This window comes from Tamandua tetradactyla, chromosome 15, assembly GCF_023851605.1.
Source record: "Tamandua tetradactyla isolate mTamTet1 chromosome 15, mTamTet1.pri, whole genome shotgun sequence".
In the NCBI taxonomy this organism is placed as follows: domain Eukaryota; kingdom Metazoa; phylum Chordata; class Mammalia; order Pilosa; family Myrmecophagidae; genus Tamandua; species Tamandua tetradactyla.
The window spans coordinates 15,705,383-15,727,054 of NC_135341.1; the positions used below are offsets into that span (position 1 = coordinate 15,705,383).

At 39.1% G+C, this 21,672-nt stretch overlaps 1 protein-coding gene across 3 annotated transcripts in view; it reads right to left on the reverse strand.

The window, feature by feature from the left end:
* The window catches only part of TAFA1 (TAFA chemokine like family member 1), a 581,723-nt gene that overhangs the window by 91,964 nt on the left and 468,087 nt on the right, over window positions 1-21,672 (reverse strand). For 2 of the 3 annotated variants that reach the window (XM_077130364.1, XM_077130363.1), the window contains exon 3: window positions 11,023-11,163. In XM_077130364.1, coding sequence (XP_076986479.1) covers window positions 11,023-11,163 — 141 coding nt within the window. The remainder of the gene's footprint in view (window positions 1-11,022; window positions 11,164-21,672) is intronic. The other variant, XM_077130365.1, reaches the window with a different exon arrangement.

The window sequence follows — 21,672 nt, forward strand, 5'->3', positions numbered from 1 at the left end:
GTACGGCATGTTGAGGGAGGATTTCTAGAGGAGGCAACACAATTTGGGGAATGGAGTAAGAGTCACATGGGATGGGGAAAGGTTTTGAGAATGCGTTTTAGTCAGAAGGATTAATATGGGTCAAGGTAAGAGTCTAGATTGTAACAATCTTGAAATGAGGGAATGGAGAAAAATTGATGGATTTGAGATAAATGGAATGTGAATGAGATGATGGTGTGGGTTGGAAGGGTTGGAGGGGGTACTTAAGTAAGGGTCTATGGCTGAATAACACCATTCTCTAAGGAGGGGAATACAAGAATTGAGCAGGTACTCTGAGCCTTGGAGTTAGGGTTAGGGTTGTTATGGTATGGCAAGTGTTAGATAGGGTTAGGGTTGATTATAGAATTAGTTTGAGTGTTAGATTTACAGTTAGGGTTAGGGTCAGGGTGATGGTCATCTGTGATGATGCCATCTTCTGCTCATTATTTATAGCAGTTCTCCATTTGGGGGCCTAGATCTACCTCTATTATGTCCTGGAACAAATAATGTAACTTCTCTAAGGCATCACATACCTTCTCTATAAAATGGGAATAACAACAGTACTTGCCTTAAAAAGCTGTTGTCAGAATTATCGAAAGTAATGCATGCAATACACATGATCCGGCACATAGCAAGGACTCTATAATTGTAAACCAGTACTATTACTAGTTTTAAAGTAGTCCTATTACTAGTATCCCATATAGTTGAGATCATTGCCAGCTGACATGCAGAGAACTTAACCTCCCTGTTTGACAGAGAAAAGAGAATGAGGCAGATATTGAGAGAGAGCCTGTTACAGGTGACATCAGGGCCTTGAGAGAGTGCTACCGTGAATACAGATGTCCTGGCTCCTGAATGCATTTCATTTTTAGCTGCCATGGGGCCTGCTGTAGGGAAATCTCTGGTCTTGTATTCTGCAACATGTTACATCCTCACAACAACCTCCCTTTTCACTTGAGGCATTGTTGAGGGGGTTTAGGTTTCTCTCTGAAAAGGCTTGATGAGAACAGATACCAGCATACAGAAAAATTCATATGCAGACACCAAAGGAGATCTTGAATGAAAACTTCTCTGTGCATATATGCATATTTGAAGGATGTGACCTTTCTTTGAATTAGCGATTGATTAAACCACCCAATCATTTTACTAGGCCAAGCAATATTAGTTGATGGTCCATTGAATTTTAGCCTTAATTTTATTAATAATACAGTAGTGAAATTTTGAATAAAATCAGGGATTATTAGAATTATTCATTTTATAAGTGAAATGGATGGATTGGGGTAGGTGAGAGTATTCCACCAATGTCCTAGCTCAGTTGGAGATCTTGAACCCATCTGGTCCTGTGCAGCAAAGGAATGATATTCCCTTTCTGTCACTATTTATTCTTCCCCCATTTAGGAGCCCAGAGTCCTCCTCTCACTTCCTGGTCTTCATAGTATCACTTAGGCAGGGTGAAAATCTAAGGCGTCCTTAGAATGCTGGTAATTATGACTCCTGTTGAATAATCAATGTGCAATATATTAACTGCTGTTAATGAATGAACTTCATTAGAAGGCAACCACAAGGAGATGAACAGAGTGTGTTGGGCTATGGCTATGCTGCTTTCTTGGCTGGAGGCTGGAGTGGGTCTATAGGTGGTGACATACATATCTCTCTGGTTCTAGTGGCTAATAGTCCTTGCTCCAGTGAGTGATGTTCCTTCTACCCAAGTGGTCCTTCCTTTCTCCCCCTCCCTCAGCTCATGGCAGCTGTATACAGTTTTGGGCAGGAAAATAAAAAATCATTTTTCAGTTTTGCATCTGAATCTCTGAGTGTCTTTTGAATGTAAACACCAAGAATTAGTACCTCTGCTCCCAGGTTAATGGGTAACTCATGTCTTGTTGTTTGAGCTAGAAAAAGATCCTGAGAAATTCAAGGAGCTTGAGAAAATGGAGGAACAAATAATTATTTTCAAAATATTATCCATCAACTTAAATTTCTATATAACCCCCAGAAGGAAACACAGGTTTTACTGCTTCCTCAGATGAAGTTATCTGAATCTTCTGCATAGAAATGTACCAATATCCTCAGCAGCTTTGAGTGCTGTTGCAGAAGGACAAGGCTATAGATTTTCCTAGAAGTGTGAAATAATTCACAAGGTGTGCTCGTTATTCATCTAGACAGCACATTCATAACACAGGACCCTGAAGTTTCATGTTATCTAGGCTGGGTCCCAGCTAGAGGGATGAGGGGATGACTCCTTAGATATAGAACAACATTTTTCCCCCTTTCTGAAAAAAATAAGAATTGATTAAAAGTGCTCTCCTATCAGACAAGAACAGGTCTTTGCAAACACCTGAGCTCTTTGAAGATAAATGGAAACTGATGTCTTTGGGGTTATTTTAGGGAAATTTCCTTGATCAATTTGGTATTGTATTGTAACCAAGATCGTGCTAGCTAGACAAGTGACAAAAATTTGGGATGTGCCATAAAATAACACACGCACAGAAAAATACACCATGACATATTCTTTGTGCAAATAATCTTATACCTTACAAGTAACTGCATAGAGTTGGTTTGCAATGGGTTTATTATATTTATAACCAAGTATACAGAGGATACCCATTGAAATGACATACAAATTCTTGGATGATATCCAGAATTATGAACCCAATACTCTTTAGGAAATGCAGGGAATTATATGTTCAAAATCCATTATTAAATAAAGTCACAGCAAGCAGTGATAATGCATATAATTTGTATTATGTCCCCAAACATCCAGTATTATTACAAAATTTCCTATTTATCTTCTTCCCTTTCGGTGAATCAAATAAGAGAAAAGTGGCTAACTAATTAAGTATGTAAACCATTTATCACTGAGTGTGATTTAAATGTAATTTTTCTCTCCTCCCTCCTTAATACTGGGTATTATCAAACTTTTTCATCTCTGCCTATTTGATTGATGAAACATTGCAGTTCATCCTGTTTAATTTACATTCTTCAACTGAATGATGTTGAGCATTTTCCCATGTTTACCAGCTATTTTTTTCTCTTTCAATGAAATATTTATTAAAAACATCTTCATATGTTAAAGATATGGGTTCAGATCATTCTATATAATACACTATTTCAATTTATAAAGCTTTTTTTAATGTGTATCTATAGGTCTGCACATGCAAAGATTTTTCTTTAAGCATGCATATGCATCTGGTAGCTGATTTTTTCTGGTAATTAGGATGTGGAAGGGGTTGGTAAGAAACAGGAGTAGAGGGAGAATTTTATTTTATTTTTATTCTTTCTTTGCTCTGTGAGTATATATATATACATTTCTATTTACACCCATATTGTGTATAACACCTTCATAACAAAAAGTCAGTTTTCAAAAAATTAATTTACTTATTGAGAGTAGTAGGGAAACTACTCTGCAATTCAGGGTCAGGCAGGTATCAGCAATGTACCACAGCCAGGTGTGGCATATCAATTGGGAATGGTGGGGCCTGTGGGAGACCGGAGGGTTGGTGTCCCTTCTGAAGACATGCAAAGTCAATTTTTCCAATACTATGCCAAGTGGAACAAGGAACAGGTCTGAGGGTGGATTCTGCCAGTGGGTTGTCAGTTGGCAGGGGCTCTTCTAAAATTAAAAAAAAAAAATGCATTCACTCTTAAGAGTGATAGGAATACTTGAAGACCGATTTCGTATTCTCTTCATGATGAGAAGGAGAAAATATGGGCACAGACATTTTATTAGAAGGAACAACATGGTTGAGTACGCTCATGATTCATGTCAGTTCTTGTATATCCTTCACTCTTATACTTCTCATGAATGCCAGACTTGGATTCCTCATGTAATTAGGTCGTTTTAGGTGCCAAATAGGGGACTAAATGCTGTTTCAAGGAAAATTTACATTTAATCCAGAAATTATGCCTGAAAATGCTACTACTTTACTAATGGTGCTCTAGAAAACCCTCTTTGAATAAGAATGATGGAATCTCCTTTCAGAAATGCCCCCTGATGAAGCCAATTGAGCTCAGCATTCCATTCATTAAACAAGCTTATGCTGCCTTGGAAGAATAAAGCAAGTTTCAAACAGAGCCACTGATGAACGGACTGCAGACCATTGCTGCAATGTGCGTCACTGACAGATGACAGCAATTCATTATCCTGGTACTCCATTGCATGCGGAAGACAATAAAAATGGTGGGACCAAAATAGGTCATATCTTCTGTCCCCACCCAAACATTTACTATTTGTGACTAAAAATAAGGGCTTTAGCTTTTTTTTTTTTTTTTTACATGGACAGGCACTGGGACTCAAACCGGGGTCTCCGGCATGGCAGGCAAGGACTCTGCCAGCTGATCCACTCTGACCCGCCTGGCTTTAGTTTTTTTGTCTAAAGTTTATTCCTGAAGGTCTTAGATGATTTCTGTACTGGAGTTGAGTATGCCATGTTGCTAAGGTATTATAAATCACATTATATCAGGCTCAGTTGTGCAGTGCTTGGTCAACCAGCCTGAGAAAAAAACACTGAGCTATTGGCATAGGAATTGCCAACTGGACTCACAAGGACTAAAAGCCTATGCTGAAAAAATAAAAGTTCATATTGTCTAAAGTAGCATGGCCCAAAGTTTATTTCATGAAATGCTGGGAATACAGGATGTGAATAAATATTTGTTATGGGCTGAATTGTGTTCTCCAAAAGGATATGTTATAGTCTTAATCCTATTTAATCTGTAGTCGCTCAGTCGGGACCTTATTTGGAAATAGGATCATTCAAGTCAGAATTTAATTAGGCATAATACTGAAGTAGAGTGGGCCCTAATACAATATGACTGTGTCCTTATAAGAAGGTGAGAGAAGACACAGAGAGAAAAGACGACCAAGTGATGACACATGCAAACATTATGCTATAAACTGAAGTACTCCAAGTATCGCCAGCCACCACCAGAAACCAGGAAAAAATTCTCCCCTACAGACATAAGACAGAGCATGACCCTGCTGGTACCTTGATTTTAGACTTTTAGCCTCCAGAATATGAGACAATAAATTTCTGCTGTTGTACATCATCCAGTTTGTGGTACTTTTTATGACAACCCTCACAAATGGAGATAGTGTTTTGTGAAAAAGGCTTTGTGGTCAAAAAGAGTTTGAGATATACTTAGGTCAGAGTTCGACAAGTTTTTGTCTTCAGGTCTTCTCAGAGTTTACCATGCTGTCACGTTTCGGAACATGATAAACATGGTATCATGCTTCCAGAAGGCTAAGAAAGGGCTTTAATATGTAATGTTTCTCAAGTTGATTTCATTTTATTCTTTGGGAATCCCTTGGGAAATTTCAAATTTCCTTCAATTCCCAGAACTTTCTCTCAACTAGGACTGGCTCTAGGAAATATGGCTCTAAGGAAAAATGGTGGTACGTGGTCAAGAAAATTTTATCATGCATTTGCCAAAAGGGCAATCTCCAGAAGCAGTTTTTGTGGAGATTCTGGTTCTGGAATAATGCAAGTTGAAAAAGTATTTAAAATTCAGATTCTATCAATAATTCTTATTTTGTTAAAATAATCATAAATTAAGAGACTGAATACAAGCAGTTGTTTGAGAAAATGAATCAAACAATTCTATATATAGATGTTTTAATGTTCCTTCTAAGTGTCTCTGATTCATATTCTTCTTTTTTAAAATCCTTCCTCTGAGCCACTCTCTCATGTCCCTCTTTGTACGTTTCTCTGTCTCATTTTCTCCTTCTATTTCAGCCCATGTTTCTCCCTATGTCTGTCTTTTCTTGCCTTTCTGTCTCTTCCACTTTCATCTTGTAGGCTAAACTAATAAATCAGGAGCAAAGTGTCTTGATATATTGTTATTTGTTTCTTCTTCACAAAAATATGCAGGAGTGTGATTTTTTTTTTCCTATTGCATTAACTGTACACTAATAGTTAAAAAACTCTGGGGTTTTCCTAAATGTGAATGTTAGAAAGGCTTATGATATAAAGCCAGAGGGAACAAGAGCGTTTACTTTCTGTAAACGGGTGATGATCCAGTATAAGTCAAGAGCAGCAAGTAAAGTTTGTTAGTAATCAGTCATTGAATCGGGCATCATTTATACTGAGAGGGAATGAAAGACCTTTGAATTCATCAAGGAGATTTTCCTTAATACGAGTAATGGTAAAATTCTGCAAGGACCTCCCATAATAACTGATAGTGAAAATGCTTCTTTATCACATATTTTTCCAAGTCAGAATTATTTTCCAAGATGCAAATTACATGAGAATGAAAATATAGAGCAAACTGCATGAACATTTTCCCACAAGACAGGTATACTATCTTCCCGTGCCTTAAACGAGAAGCTCTGATTGTTCTATAAAAGTGAAAGCATTACTTGTAAAAAAGATTTCCATCCAACTCTATGACAATGACCTTAGAAAGGATAATGACCTAGAAGCCTCTTGAGGAAAGGTAATGGGGAGATAGCGTTCAAAATACTGAGTGTGTAAGTGTCCACATGGTGGCTCTTTGTTACCTTCTCACCAGAATTTTGGCATTATGCAGGAAAGCCTTTGGAATATGACATATTTCTTGTATTGGTACTTGTTTGCCTGCACCTGATGAATTGGGGTCCTGCAGCCAGATAGTCCAACTGATCTCCTGGTTCTGTTGCTTATCGGCTGCATGATTTTCAGCAAGACTAGATATTAAGAGCATAACGACTTACATTCACTTCAGAATAGTGCTAGGCAAAAGTCTAAGAGTATAATGCTTTTATAAATACTTATATATGACTAGCTCATATTTAAATTGCTAGGTGTATATTTTGGTGTGTTTCAGTTAGCAGGCAATAGAATATAACTTTTAAGTAAAAGCCTACCTCTTACAAATTTCTCCCACTACCATATACTATACTCTTAAAGATGTTGCTAAGATTTTATTCCAAAATTTCTGTCTCATTTTCAATGATCTGGTCTCTCAGATTTTGAGTCTTAAAGCAATCCAATGTATGCTTCTTTTAAAATCATAGCTGTTTCTCTGGTTTTGAAAATACTGTAGAAGGCAACTGACCTGCAATTTCAGAGGAAAGCAAATAATAGCAATCTGAACACCTACTATGGGAAATGCATTATATGAGATAGGATACATTTAGGACAAATGTGGTGCATGGATTGTCAATTGCTATCGTGGCGAAAAGCTGGTTTCTGTTCATTCTTAGAAAACTGAGAAAGGGGAATGCAAAAAACACTATAAATGTTTCAAAGTGGAGGATTTAGTTAAATAAATTGTAGTGTATCTACCCCTGAAATCTACTGTAGCTATGAATAATAATGTCTTGACTTGTAAAATGTTCATCAGATTTTATACGAAGTGAAACCATCCTCCAATGAAGCAGTACTTACCATTTTTTTTCAATAAAATATCTATGTGAGTTTTCACATTAGTGATGGAATAAGACTTGAAGATTATAAATTAATGTCTTATCTCATAAAGAAATGATAATCTATGGGTGACAATATCATGGGTGATTTTAATGTATGGCTGTATTTCTGTAGTTTTCAAAATCCCTATAATGAACTTCCATTACTGAAAATGACTTACCAGTATTAGTGATATCCAGGATCATTAACTGGAAGCAGTTCTAAGAAAAGATGATAGCTATGATTCTACTGCACTGAATTAATATGAAACAAAACTTTATAAAACTTTGCCTCTCTCTAAGCAAAGTTTCAGGCAAAGATAGGACATAGAAACCGTCCTTTAGTGAGCACTTGAGTGGCCATATGTTATACAAAGTATATTTTATGGTTTCTTTAATCCTCATCACAATCTTAAGAAGTAGAAACAATTATTATTCCCATTTTGCAGTTGAAGAGATTGAGGTTCAGAAAGCAAATGCAACTTGTCTAAAGACATTCTATTACTAACTGGTACCGCTTGGATTTCACAATTCATGATCTTAATAACTACACTGGAATTACTAATTTATATCTATGTACTACATTTCATTTGCATATAGAGATCTAGGCCACTGAAACAATTTTGATCCCAACAATGTTTAGACTTGCTTATACATACCAATGTATAAATTGCTTGCTTATACATGCCAATGTGTAAGTTGTTGACTTTTGCTTGGAAAATAGAGATTGTAACCCTCCTATCTGTACCTACCACTATAACGCGTTTAGATTTTCCAAAGTCAAACAAATTCGTTCTAAGAGACAAAATATTGCCATTATATGGTTCACAACAACTTGGGACCAGATGCCACTTGCCCCTATGCCAGTAGACAATGCATTTTTGTATCTTGCATCCAAATCCTGAAGGCAGTTCTGTCTCTAGATCTTCAGAGATAAAAATGAACTGGATACAAAGTGGAGACTTACAGTTAACAACCTCAATGTTTTTTTGTTTTTTTTTTTTTTTGGCAAAAGACATGAGAAATCATCATGGTTTTATAATGCTTATTGCCTTCTACTGCCAAGAGCTTTTTCATGTAAGAAGGGCAAAAAGGTTTTATTAATCTAGCTGTCTGACTTTCCTCTACTGGGCATGCCTCCTGGGTTGACTGTGATGTAGAACACGCAAATAGTCATAATACTAGGTTTTTCAATCTTGGCATCATTGGCATTTTGGGCTGCATAATTCTGTATTGGAGGGTGGGGGGCTGTCCTGTGCACTGTACGATATTTAGCAGCATCCCTGGTCTCTACCCAGTTGAAACCCCTTGCCACCCTTCCCTCTCCACAAGCTGTGACAACCAAAATGTCTTCAGATATTCCTCCAGTTGAGAACCATTGATTAACACACTTGGTTCTTTCAAATCTCTTTTTTTTCCCATCATGAATCTTTTTATTTGATTTTTTTGTTACGGAAAATTTAAAAACTATACATAAGTAGAGAGAATATAGTAAAACATTAAGTATATGTTGCCTAACTATCACAAATATCAACACCTGGACAATCTTGTTTGATATCTATCCATATCCATTTAACTCTCCCTTCCACCAGCACCCATATACTAGATTATTGTAAACCCAAACCCAGCATTTCATCTGCAAAACTTTAGTATATATGTCTAAAAGTTAAGGAATTGCTCTCTTTTAGCATGATTGCAATTTCAGTATCATGCCCAATAAAATTGGCCGGAATTCCTTACCATTATGAATCACAACCTCTTTTTCATCTTCTCATGATAACAGAACAGGCAGCTGTATGTGCCACATGAACTTGCCCCTCTGGTTGCAGCTCATTCGGCAAGGGTTAACATGATCCAAGCTGGACCACTCATATTCTGTTTGCTGGGAAAATTCATTGAACGTATAGGGACGGAGTTAAAATTTGGGGGCTCTGAAGCTATACCATCATGCTGAGTGGCACCAGAGTGGCCACCACGGAAATAAAAGCCTCACACCCTAAGTTATGGGGGGGGGGTACAGTAAATAACACCCTTAAAGAGGGGGCCAGTCCACATGGAGAACAAAGAGGGAACCAGAGATTAGTGATAGTATGGCCCAATAACAAAGAAAAAGAGATGTTAGCTGACTGTAGAATTTAGGGAAATGAGGTTTGGATGAATTTTCTACAATCAGGTTCTCTAGGCTTTCCGTTTTCCTTATAATAGCTCCCCTTTTACTTGGCCTAGTTTGAGTGTTTGGCTTTGTAACCACTTAATGAGCAGTGATGAAGACACATAACAAAAGCCAACCTAGAATTTGTCCTCTGCTCTCTATATCTAGAAAGAGAAAAAGTGACCATAGGAAAAGGGATTCTAATTCTTGTGTGACACTGAACAAGTGACTCATTTTTCTGAGTTCTGAATTTCTTACTAATGAGTCTGATGATCAACTCACACCCATCTCTAAACTAATGAAAGACAAACTGGAGGGAGAGATTTGTAGTCCCTTTGAAACTTGACCTCACTGTTTGACAGTAGCATTGCTTTAGAGTCAGTCAGATTTGGTTCAAGAATCAGTAAAGCTATCACTCATCACCACTGGGTGAATTACTTGCTCCTTGGAAGCCTCTATTTTTAAATATTTCAAGTGGGCAGAGGTGGACGTGTGCCTGCCTATGGAACCAGCCTCCAAGACGATCCCCCAGTGATTCCTGCCACCTTGTCTAAAAGTTCTTAGTAACCCCCCCTCCTACACACACTGAATAGGGCTAATTCATATAACCAATAGGAAATGATGGAAATGAAGGAGTGTAACTTCTGAGGCTAGATCTTAAAGACACCGCAGCTTCTGTATTGTTCTTTCGAATCACTTGCTCGGGGGGAAATGAGGTGTCATGTCTTGAGAGTAAGAAATTCCTGTGGAGAGGTCCATATGTCAAGGAACTGAGGCCACCTGCCAATAGCCACCTGAGCGAGCCACCTTTAAACAATCCTTCAGCTTCATTCAAGCCTTTGGAGCCTGACTACAACCACATGGAGACCCTGACTTACAGCCATCCAGCTAACCTGGGTCCCTGACCCACAGAAGTGGTGAGATGTTTACTGTTTTAAGCTTTAAATTCTGGAGGTAATTTGTTACACAGCAGTAGATAACTGATGCTCTGCTTTACAGGATTTGGGGGAGGATTAAGTTAAATAATACATGAGAAGTGTTTAGAACAGTTTTTGACATATGGTAAACACTCAGGGTGATTATTTGTTCATGGATCAGTCTCAAATACTTAGACCAGCAACCTGACATACACAAATGTTTGTTGAATCAAGGTTAGGTATTGCTATCTTTACTATCACTGTCACCATGATCATTATGTATAGTGACAACATAAACTAGCTTCCCAAAGGAGCTGGCCCCTCAAAGTTTTGACCTTAAAAAAATTCACTTACCTTAATCTTTAAAAAATGGAAAAACATGCTAATTGAAAAACCCTACAGTCAGAGAAAGAATAATGCAATCTCTTGCCAAGGACCGGCACTTTGGATGTACTTTCTTCCTTATCCTGAACCATATCTAGATGAGATGAGAAAATACGTCATGCACAGTGCACACCTGGATGGACACCTCGAGAAATGCAAAACCAGCTACTTACCATCGACACAAGAAGGTCGGTTTCTCGTTGTCCCAGCCACCTTTCCAGGTAGGCAGGAGCACTTTACTGTTTGTGACCGCTCCTCAATGCGATTCTTATTACAACATCTGTGCGCTGCTATCACTTCACATGTCCCTCCTTCTGGCAAGAGAGAAAGAACAGGGACTCTGATAAGAAATAAACTGGTGGCCATTCAAAGCATCCAAGCAGGCCTGTAGGAGTGTGTGTAGAGGGGTTGGGGATGGGATAGAAATTATAGAATTAGTTTCCACAGGAGAAAATTACTAAGGTGCTCTCTCCCACTATACATAATCTTGGAAAAGACAGGCATTACAGTGCTACACTTCAAGTGCAACAAAGAACACCAACTAATGGCTCTCATGAGGCGACAACTTTGGGCTGTATGTACCAAGAGGCAGTGAAGCAGTGAACGCCCAGAGTTAGCATACAGAATAAAGAAGTGCCTGATTTAAATGCATTGTATTTTTGGAGCTCTCTCCCATGTTATCTTTGCATTTAAGATACTCTGAGCTCCCACTAATGACAAGCAACCAATGCTCCAGTAACACAGAACGTGCAGCGGCAGGAAAACTGCCTAGAAATCAGCTTTCCCTCTCATGCCCTGCCTACTCTCACCGGGAGGTGGGGAGAGGGTGGTGAACAGAACAATGTAGTCTGAAAATTATTTCCCAGAGCTTTTTCCCCCAAATCTAGATCTCATCCACAAATGAAAGAAGAAATCCTGGGAGAAAGTGGGTATGGGCTTTTAATGGTGTCTCCAATTACAGACCCGGGCAGATGCCTTCACATGCATCTTCGCATGTCACTTGTTATAGTGCATCGCATGCGTTAATAGACATTTATTGGCAAACTAATGCAAGCCAAGCTCTGTTAGGGTCTTAATAGGTAAACAGCAGGGTCCATTTAAAGGTACTATTGGTGAGCATTCAGGTGGGTCTTTCACACCTTGTAGGATAAGCCAGTTTCCCAGGGAAACCAAAGATAGTACGACTGAGCAGAAAAACAAGATTTAACTTTTTTAACATCAACTTCTGCAATCAGGGAGAATGTTTTTCATTTGACAGGCCCAGAAATGGACCTGCAACATTTAGGATTCTTGGCATTTCGCAGAAATTCAGCAAGCATTGTAGACCAAGCATTATGTTCAGGTTACTCTCTTATAAACGTGAGAAAAAATGTGTGCCTTTCATATACAGTAAGCCCTTAAGAAACTCTGGAAAGAAAGAAAGGAGGAAAGGAAGGAGGGAGGGATGAAGAGGGGAAGACAAGGCATAGCCCATTTCATCCCCTGGAAACTCAGTGTGACCCAGTGATTCTCAACTGAGGGTGGTTCTGCTAACACTGCCCCACCCCATCCTCTGATGTTTGACAAAATCTGGAAACATTTCTGATTGTCACAATTGGCAGGAAAATGTGGGTGGGGGTTGCTACTGGACTCTTTATAGGTAGGGGCAAGGATGCTGCTGAACATCCTACAATACATAAGACAGCTTCCACAGAAAAAAATTATCTGATCCAAAATATCAATAGTGCTGATATTGAGAACCCCTGGTCTAAGATGAAAGAAACCCTCCAGGGAATCTCTGCCTCAACGTGAACTAGTTCTGCCTCTCTCAATGGGAAGGAAGCGTCTGGGCCTTTAAATCAGCCTGCTTTTGTCTGAATCATAGTTTTGCCATTTATTATATGAGTGCTTCAGTGTCTTCATTTGCAAAATTGGAATCTGTAAAAAAGGCACCTGTGTCATTGGGTGGTATGAGTGTAAATCAAGATTACACATGTAGAGGGGTTCACACTAAGTGTGGAACATAGTATAGTCAATCAATATGTGCTACCTATAATAATAATATGCAGCCATACTGTTTATTTCATTCATGATGTCACACTCCCTTCTGCCTCAGAAACTTTGCAAACACTGTTTCTCCTGGGATACTGTTTCGTACTCTCCATGGCCCCCTAGTACCCTAGTCCCAGTGTAAATGCATTCTCCCAGTTGACAACTCCTCAGAGCTTAAAGCAAAACTTCTAATTCCTTAGAGAAGTTCCCCTCACTCCGCCTATTGTTTATTCTCTCAGCTCCCTACACATTTCTTTACATAATTGTACTTAGTTCTTCATGCATGTGACCCCAGCCTAACTCTAAGCTTCTTGAGGTCTGGTCTTTTCTTGTTTCTTTATAGTTCATTCTCAATACCTGGTGTAGGTGTTCCAGAACAGAGGCATGGCTGAATAAATATGTGAATTAACTAACATAAATACCGTGATATAATTAACAGGTTTATGGAGATACATGGAAGGGAAGACTCATTCCTTTCTTAATTAGGAAGGCTTCTTAAGTTATGAGGTGAATGAAGAGTAGGGTGTCAACAAAAGGTGGTGAAAAGAAAGCATTTCAACAATCTGAGAAATCAGGGCCAGTTTTTAAAGGTAAAGTTTCCATTTTAGAACAGTTTAAAATTTATAGAAAACAAATAGTCAGTACTTAGACTTCCCAATAAGCACCATACCCAGTCTCCCCTATTATAAACATCTTACATGACTATGGTACATTTATCACAAATAATGAACCAATACTGATACATTATTAACTAATGTTCTGAGTTTATTTGGATTTCCTTAGCTTTTACATGATGTCCTTTTTTGTTCCAGGATCTCATTCACAACACCACAATGCATTTAGTTCTCATGTCTCCTTAGGCAATTCTCCTTAGGTTCTAAGACTCTGCCTGTTTTTGATGACCTGAACAGTTTTGATGAGTCCTGGTCAGGCATTTTGTAGAACATCCCTCAAGTGTGATTTGTCTGTATGCTTTTCTCATGATTAGTTTGTGGGTAGTTGTTGTAATGAGTTAAATTTGTTCCCCCCAAAGACATGTTCCTGTCCTAAACCTTGTGTTTTAGTTTGCTAAAGCTGTCAGAATGCCATATACCAGCAATGGAGTGGCTTTTTAAAATTTTTTATTTCTTTTTGAATGGGCAGGCACCAGGAAGCGAACTTGGTGGAATGGCTTTTAAAAAGGGAATTTATTAAGTTGCAAGTCTGTAGTTCTAAGGCCAGAGAAATGTCCAAACTAAGGCATCCAGGAAAAGAGACCAGAATTCAAGAACAGCTGATGGTGTTTGGAACACCTCTGTCAGCTGGGCAGGCATATGGTCTTTGGCTTCTTGTTTCCCAGTTTCCCAGGGGCATTTTCTTTCTTCATCTTGAAAGGTCTCTGGCTGTGTGGGGTCTGTGGGTTCTGAAGCTTTTTCCAAAATGGTTCCCTCTTAAAGGGCTCCAGCAAGCAATCCCACCTCGAACGGGTGGAGACATATCTCCATGGAAGCCCTCTAATCTAATCAAATCAAAAATTACCACCCACAATTGTGTGGGTCACATCTCTGTAGAAACAATAAGAAAGATCCCACCCAGCAATAATGAATGAAGATTAAAGAACATGGCTTTTCTAGGGTATACAACAGTTTCAAACTGGCACACCTTGGTTCTATGAATGTGGCTTTTGTTGGAAATAGGGTCTTTGAAGAGGTTACAATAAGGCCAAACTCGATGAGAGTGGGCCTTAGTCCAGTATGACTGGTACCCTTACCAGAAGGGGAGGACTAAACGTATAAAGACAGACAGTTACAGGGAAGAATGCCATGTGACACCTGAGGCAGAAAACATCATGGATCCGGAAGCAGAAGAGAGGCATGGAACACTATAAAGTTACTTTTCCCCCCCTTTTCACACTGTACAACTTGAAGGGAAGTCACTCTGTATAGCCTACCAGGTAAGAAATGAGAAATTATGCCCTACATCCTTGAGGCTGCTATATCCACAAAAATATTTAGAATTCTTCTGCATGAGACATTTGCCTAGTCTCCCCACCTATTTACTTTTTCAATCAGTTATTTATGCTACTGTAGAGTCTTAGGTATTTATTTTGTACTTTGGGTTATGAGCCAATATTATGTTTTAATTTTTTTATTCAAATTGTTCCAGCTTTGGCCATTGGAAGTTCTTTCAGTGGGCTCCTGTGTCCTTGTGACCCACCCACCACTGTGGGGCTTTTTGTGCTTTTGAGCACTTCCATGCTCTGTGTCACTACAAGGGGCTCTGGGCTCATCTTACAACACTTCCTGCCCCAGGCCTAGAAAGAGTCTTTTCTCCAAGAAGACCTCTGTATTCTTTTTTCCAAAAACACTCTCAAATAGATGAACTGGGGTTTCCTGCACATATGAAATAGGGTTGAATTAGAGAGGGTTTTCCTCTGCAGAGAGCAGCCTTGGTGGATCTCTATGTACAATGTGGCACTGAGAGGATTCCAGAGTTGAAGATCATCATGATTTAGGTGTGCAGGAGGGGTTGAAGAGGTGGGGGGCAGCAAAACAGAACAAACAGTGGGTTGTTGCAAAATCTGAACAGGAGAAGGATGCCTGAATTGGGAGCATGGGAAGAGTCTCCCACTATCACCACATGCCCATCACTGGGATTAGAGTGAACAGAACAATAGGGTTAAACACAAATTATACTCTGTAACTCAGACACCTGCAATCAGGCTGTTTTAGCTTATAATTGTCAGCTGCTAGTGCCCTCAGTCAAGTCAGTAATAGCTGGTTCTACACTTCATGAAAGTAGCACTAATTTGAAAGTCACCACTTGGCTTTCATACAAGATGGGGACAACATTTATCATTGAAAAATAGCGCAAGGCATATGAGCGCTCCCAAGATGTATTTGAATGTCATCTGATTTACAGTTAGGTCGGCAGGCACCATGACAGACATGCTGGATCTTTGGAGTTATTACACTAGGTTCAGTAACACATAAAACAAGGTGGTCACTGGAGGACCAAAGCCAGTCCATCAGAGCTCTGCTGCCCATGAACTAAAGGAACAATTGCATGTTATTCTCCTAGCTCACCGCTATTTACTGGGTTCTTATTTGGGTGCTGGGGACTGTATTTGGTACTTTACATATATTAATTAGAAACCTCTCAACAACTTTCCCAGGCATTCTCTGGAATGAAAAGCTGAGGCTTAGAGAAATTGAATAACTTACCCAGAATCACATGCCTGGGTGTGACCCAGATCTGTCCTCCTAAACTCTTGCTTTTTGCATCTTGTCACCAGTAGTCCAATTTTGCTGTTGAAAATCTTCCAAAAGGAAATTAGACACTTTGCTTGGATTGGTTATCAAGGCTTAGCATCTCACACTTCCATCTGTCTTTGACCTTATTTGCTACCCCTCCCTCTCCTTCCCTCTGCTGCAGGGAAACTGGCCTCCTTGCTGGCTACCACCTGAATGTGGCAAGCGTGGGCCACCCAAGGGCCTTTGCACAGCCCAGAATACTCTTCCAGCTGGTCTTTGGCTCACTTTCTCACCTCCTTCACATCTTTGCTCAAATGTCACTTTATCAGAGGCACACTTGAGTATCATATTTAGCAACATAATCCCCTTACTGGGCACTCATGGACCTCCCTTACTCTAGCCCCTCTTCCCCACCCCTCACCTCCACTTTAAGAGAAACTGAAATTTTCAGATACAGTACATAATTTTCTTATTTGTCATATTTATTGTCTGTGTGTCCCCCATTGGAATGTAATTTTCTCAAGGACTGGGATGCCTATCTATTTAATTTAATGAACAATTTTCTGGAATATTATAATTAATGTTTAAAAGTGCTTTTAATTCATAGTTCATTTAGGTCTCAAAATGGCTTAAAGATAGAGCTAGGGACTGGTATAATTATCCCTGTTTTTAAGATAAGGATGCAGACTTAGCACAATCAAATGGCACAGCCACGTACTGATGATGATAATAAATAGTATTATAGCACTTAACCATTTTTGGAATATTTACTATGTGCCTGATACTATGGTATATACATTATAAAGCTTAAACTCATTTTATGCTCAGAAAAGTCCAATGAGGATATGACTATCCCCAGTTTACAGAAAAGGCAACTGAGATCAACAGCAAATTAAGGATTTACCCACATTTTACATAGAAAGTGCTAGCAGCATCTGGACTAGAACCCAGTTCCTCTAATTCCATGGGCAGAGCTCTTGCCCCAGTCCTACCCTAGCACACAAGCTGGCCTTCCTCTGGAAATGGGAGGACATTGCCATGAGTGGGAACTGACAAATGCTCCATTTTCATTAAACCCCTGAATATGAAGTCAATGTCTGCAGGCCACCTCTTCCGCGACCTCATGGATGATGGATTTGCACACTGGAAGCCAGGGAGGTGTTGCTGTGAGTAACAGGCTCACCTGGTTTTGACAAGTTGAACTATGGCTTCAATTACACCTACTGCTCAGGTACACAGATGTGGAGCATAAAACCAGGTCTCAGTAGACATGATGGAAGCCCACAGGACCTCAACATGCAGAAGGTCTGATTAGCTCTGTCATGTCCAAGTCTCCTGTTCCCAAGGTTTATATTTCTGACTGAAATAAGCTGCAGTCAATCACAGCAATTTAATCATTCAATCTCATCCTACCCACAGGACCCTGGTCCACTGGCTTGTGTTGACAAAATGAAAATACTCAGATCTCGGACAGGAAAAGGCACATTTTCATATGCAGTGGTTTGAAAATTATGCTTTGAGAAGCTCTAGGGATTATCCAAGGGGGTTCAGTATTACTTGCACTGGAGGAAAGGGGAAAGCAATGCTAGTCATTTTATTTTTAACATTTAGTATTATAATCCACACTTCAAATAGAATAGATCAGCTCTCTAAAGCTAATATTCAATAAGTATTTGATGGATGGATGGATGATTCAATAAAATGAAAACTGAATAACAAATTTCATATGGACTTTTGCACTATCAAATAATTGGAAATTTACTGCTTTCCAAGAAGCCTTGGATGTCTTTGGTATAGTACCTTGCAGTAAGTTTGTAAAATCAATCCCTTTTCACAATTTCTGTGTGTTTTTGATGTGTTGGCTATGTCAGAAACCCACATTTAGTTGGGCCCACCAAAGATACTGTGGGAAGCTGGTCAAATTCTATGAAAAGTAATAAAATCCTGGACTTCTATTTTACTCATAGGGATAGATTTTTTATGAACCCTTGGAACTGACTGCAAAGTCTTATTTACTTATTGTTCTCATTAGCTGGCTGCTTGGAAAAGGAGACTGGAAACCAAAATGTTCCCTTGATTTGCCCCTGATAAAAGGAAACAGTTAGGTTTGTCATAATTCTTTTCAGTTCCTATTCTAAAAATTCGGTGTTTTTAATCTTTTTTTTTTTTTTTTTTTTAAGAATTATGTAGTATTGCTCTTACAAATCTAATTTCCAAGGTTATTTCAAAATCATAATGATAATATTTGTCACATAAATGCCTCTCAGACTTGCCTTTGGCACCAATGCCCATCCATTCCTAAACTTTATCTCAATCCAAGACAAGATGATTTCAGGAAGATATACGGCCTCTCAAAGCAAAGTCATTTAGGTGCTCAGAAAATTGATCTTTTCTTTTGGATAATCTGGAAAATGGTCACTTTTCTGGATATCACCCAGCATCTATAGACCCAACGAAAAAAAAAGGTGAGGAAACCTATTAGCTGATGGCAAATGTGGCACAAAGAACAAGCCCGTATGAAGGTTGTCTGAACTATTCATTTTCCCAATTATTTTTATTATTATCACTCACTTGCCTGCAGAAAACATCTAAGATAAATTAGCCTCATATCCTTCATCTTGCCACATAAGGGGCTCTATTAAGCTTTCAGATTAGGAGTCAAATGCAATAATTATCTGGCTCAGACCAATCTGAAAAAATTGGATAAGATGCACATAAATTCCCAATTCTCAACCATTATGAATCTTCAAAATGGTGCTCTTGCTTCTCACTCCCTTTTCACATGTTCACCCTAGTGGGGATGGAAACATCCCTTGCAGGGAAGTTCCATGTGGCAGCTTTCCAGTTATACTTCTACTCTTCCTCTTGGGTTTGTCAGAGTGCTGTGTATGTTATCAAAGCCTATTTTTAAAAGGAAGAGAAGTAGTCCCTAATATCTAAAAATGGAAAAAAGACAGCATTTCAAGATTATTTCTGGCATCAGTGACTCTCTCTGAGCTGGAAAAGTTAAAAAACACTGAGCCCAAAATGGTCCCAGAAGTGATCCCTCCTTCCCAACTCAATGCATCACTGTCTTGCCCTGGACAAGTAAGGAGACACAGAAGATGAATTGTTAAGGATAACACATTACTTTCAAAAGAGAGCCTCCACTGATGACACTCACATATCATGACAGAAGGGAAAATGAGGCTAGGAATGACTGGCAGATGGCTAAAAGCTTGAAGATTGGCATCCCATAAACCAGGATATTCCCCCAGAGTAGATTTCTGATAGAGATAGTGCATCTCAACTACCTGGATGGAGCTGGGCTACAAACTGGGTCAACCATTTGAGAATGGGCACTTGTGGGAAAGGGCTAATGTCTAAGTGTTTTAATCTGCCAGGGAATTTGACATCCTATAGTTTATTTTGTATTATATATCATATCACATCCAAATCAAAGCCTGGCTAAGCAATTCAAAATTGTCTCATGACCAGGTTTTCTGAGAAAGAAGAAAAGATTCTAGGTGAGAGTTTAAATTGGAATAGAGAATAATTTACTTTAAGAATAAAAAGAAAGGAAACATAAATCTAAACAGTGTGGGGTTTTTTTTTTTGTTTGTTTGCTTTCTTTTCTTTTTGTTCCTGTACTCATTTTTTCACGTTTTCTTTTAGTGGTCTTCCTGAACCACGTTACAAGTTAGTTTCTCCTACTACGTGACCCTGCAACTTTTAATTTTGGATAATCTGGAAAATGGTCACTTTTCTGGTTATCTTCTTCCAAAATTCTTCCACAATAACACTCATAATGCATTATTTTGATGTCGTTTTATAATGTCTTGCTTTTCCTTTAGCGTGTAAGGACAGCAACTTATTGTTCCTCCACTCTCCCCTTAGTGCCAGACTGGGGATCTGGTGCATGCTTGGTCTGTAAGTATTTGTTGAATGAACTCCCCCTTCTCAAAGATTAGTTTTGGACCCCCGCTGATGCTCACTGAGCAAGCCGAACTTCTCTCCTGCAGCATGTATTCTCACTGTAATATTGCTCACTGCCTACTAATCCTATTAGGGGATACCCTAGGGTGGCTAGGACCACAACTTGTAGCTCTGTTGTCCCTCATGCCTGGCATAACAATAGGCTCTCACACACATGCTAAATGACTGCGTGATTAAACAAATGAAAGCTGGAGAAGGAAGAAAGGGAGAAACAGAGAAGAAAGAAGGGAAAGTGAGGGGGAGAAATAAATATGTAAAGAAAGGAAGGGGGAGGGAAGAGGTGGGAAAGGGAGGGAAAAGAAGAAAAGAAAGATTAAGTATAAACTAGTTCTCTTTGGGGGAACTTATCTTGAATATGCATGACGTGGTGAGAACTCAGAGGATGAACCTGAATGATAAATGTAGCTTCTGCAAAGAAGTGACCTTCTAATGCACCTTCTAGAAAAATGAACTTGGAACTTTGGGTTTGGGGTAGAGCCAAAGTGTATTAGAGAAAAGCTTTTTATTCTAAGCAAAATGGCTTCAAATGAAGTAGCAATTAAGAGTAACCATGAGGAAACTTCAGCCCTCATCAATAGTCGGGTCAGGCTATGGCTGCTTATAGTTGAGGGCAATTTTTGGAAGAAATGAAAAAAGTGTGATTAAGGAATCATATTAAGACTGACAGGATTGTTTGGATTGTTGCCTCTTTTCGCTGTATTTGAGATGGTCCCTTTTTAAAAAGTTGCAATATGTAAGAACTTACAGAATTTTGTGATTCATTTTTATTGAACTTCTTGATTAAAGCCTTATAAGTAGCTGTCTTGGAATCTGTTGTGGTGGATGTCAGAAATGCATATTTAAGGCTGTGTTGAAAATGCTTTATTGACCCAATGGACTGAAAGGAGGCTCCAAGTGTCTTTGTCTGTAAATCATTGACAAGAGAGACACTAATGGATCTTTAAGCGTATTTTGGTGGAGTAGGGCAAAATGACTGCTTGATTATTTATGGTCAAGATTAAACAAATTACCATCTCCCTCCCTTCCAGGGCTTTGGGGTATATAAAGGACAGACAAATGTAGGAACAAAGGAACAAAAACAAATTCTGGCCAGGACAGCCATGTTTGAGGCAGTATAGCCTAATGGATAATATCATAGGTTCTAAGCCAAACTGCCAGATCCTGTATCTGCTGCTTCCAGTTATTCTCTGCTCTGTACCTCAGTTTCTCATCTGTATGTGTGAATAGGAATAGCATCAGCTATCAACTTGATAGTATTGCTCTGAGTGATTATAATAGTATCTGGTTCAGGGTAGCTACTTAAAGACATTCTAAGGTTACCAATACGGTTGGAATCCACATCTTTGACTGGGTCAGAACTATTGGTGGGAAGAAGTTCTACTATTCATTGCCTTTCCTCTCGCCACCAACACTGACCATTCTGGGTACCTACCTCCCTACCCTCACACCAGGCTAATGACCAGCAACCTACATTCACGCCTCACTTTCACCACTATCCCCCTGAAATAAGAGTGCTGACGGTAAAGTAATACCACAATAAATTTGACACCCACTGCTGGATTTCTCCTAAATGTTTTTCAAGAA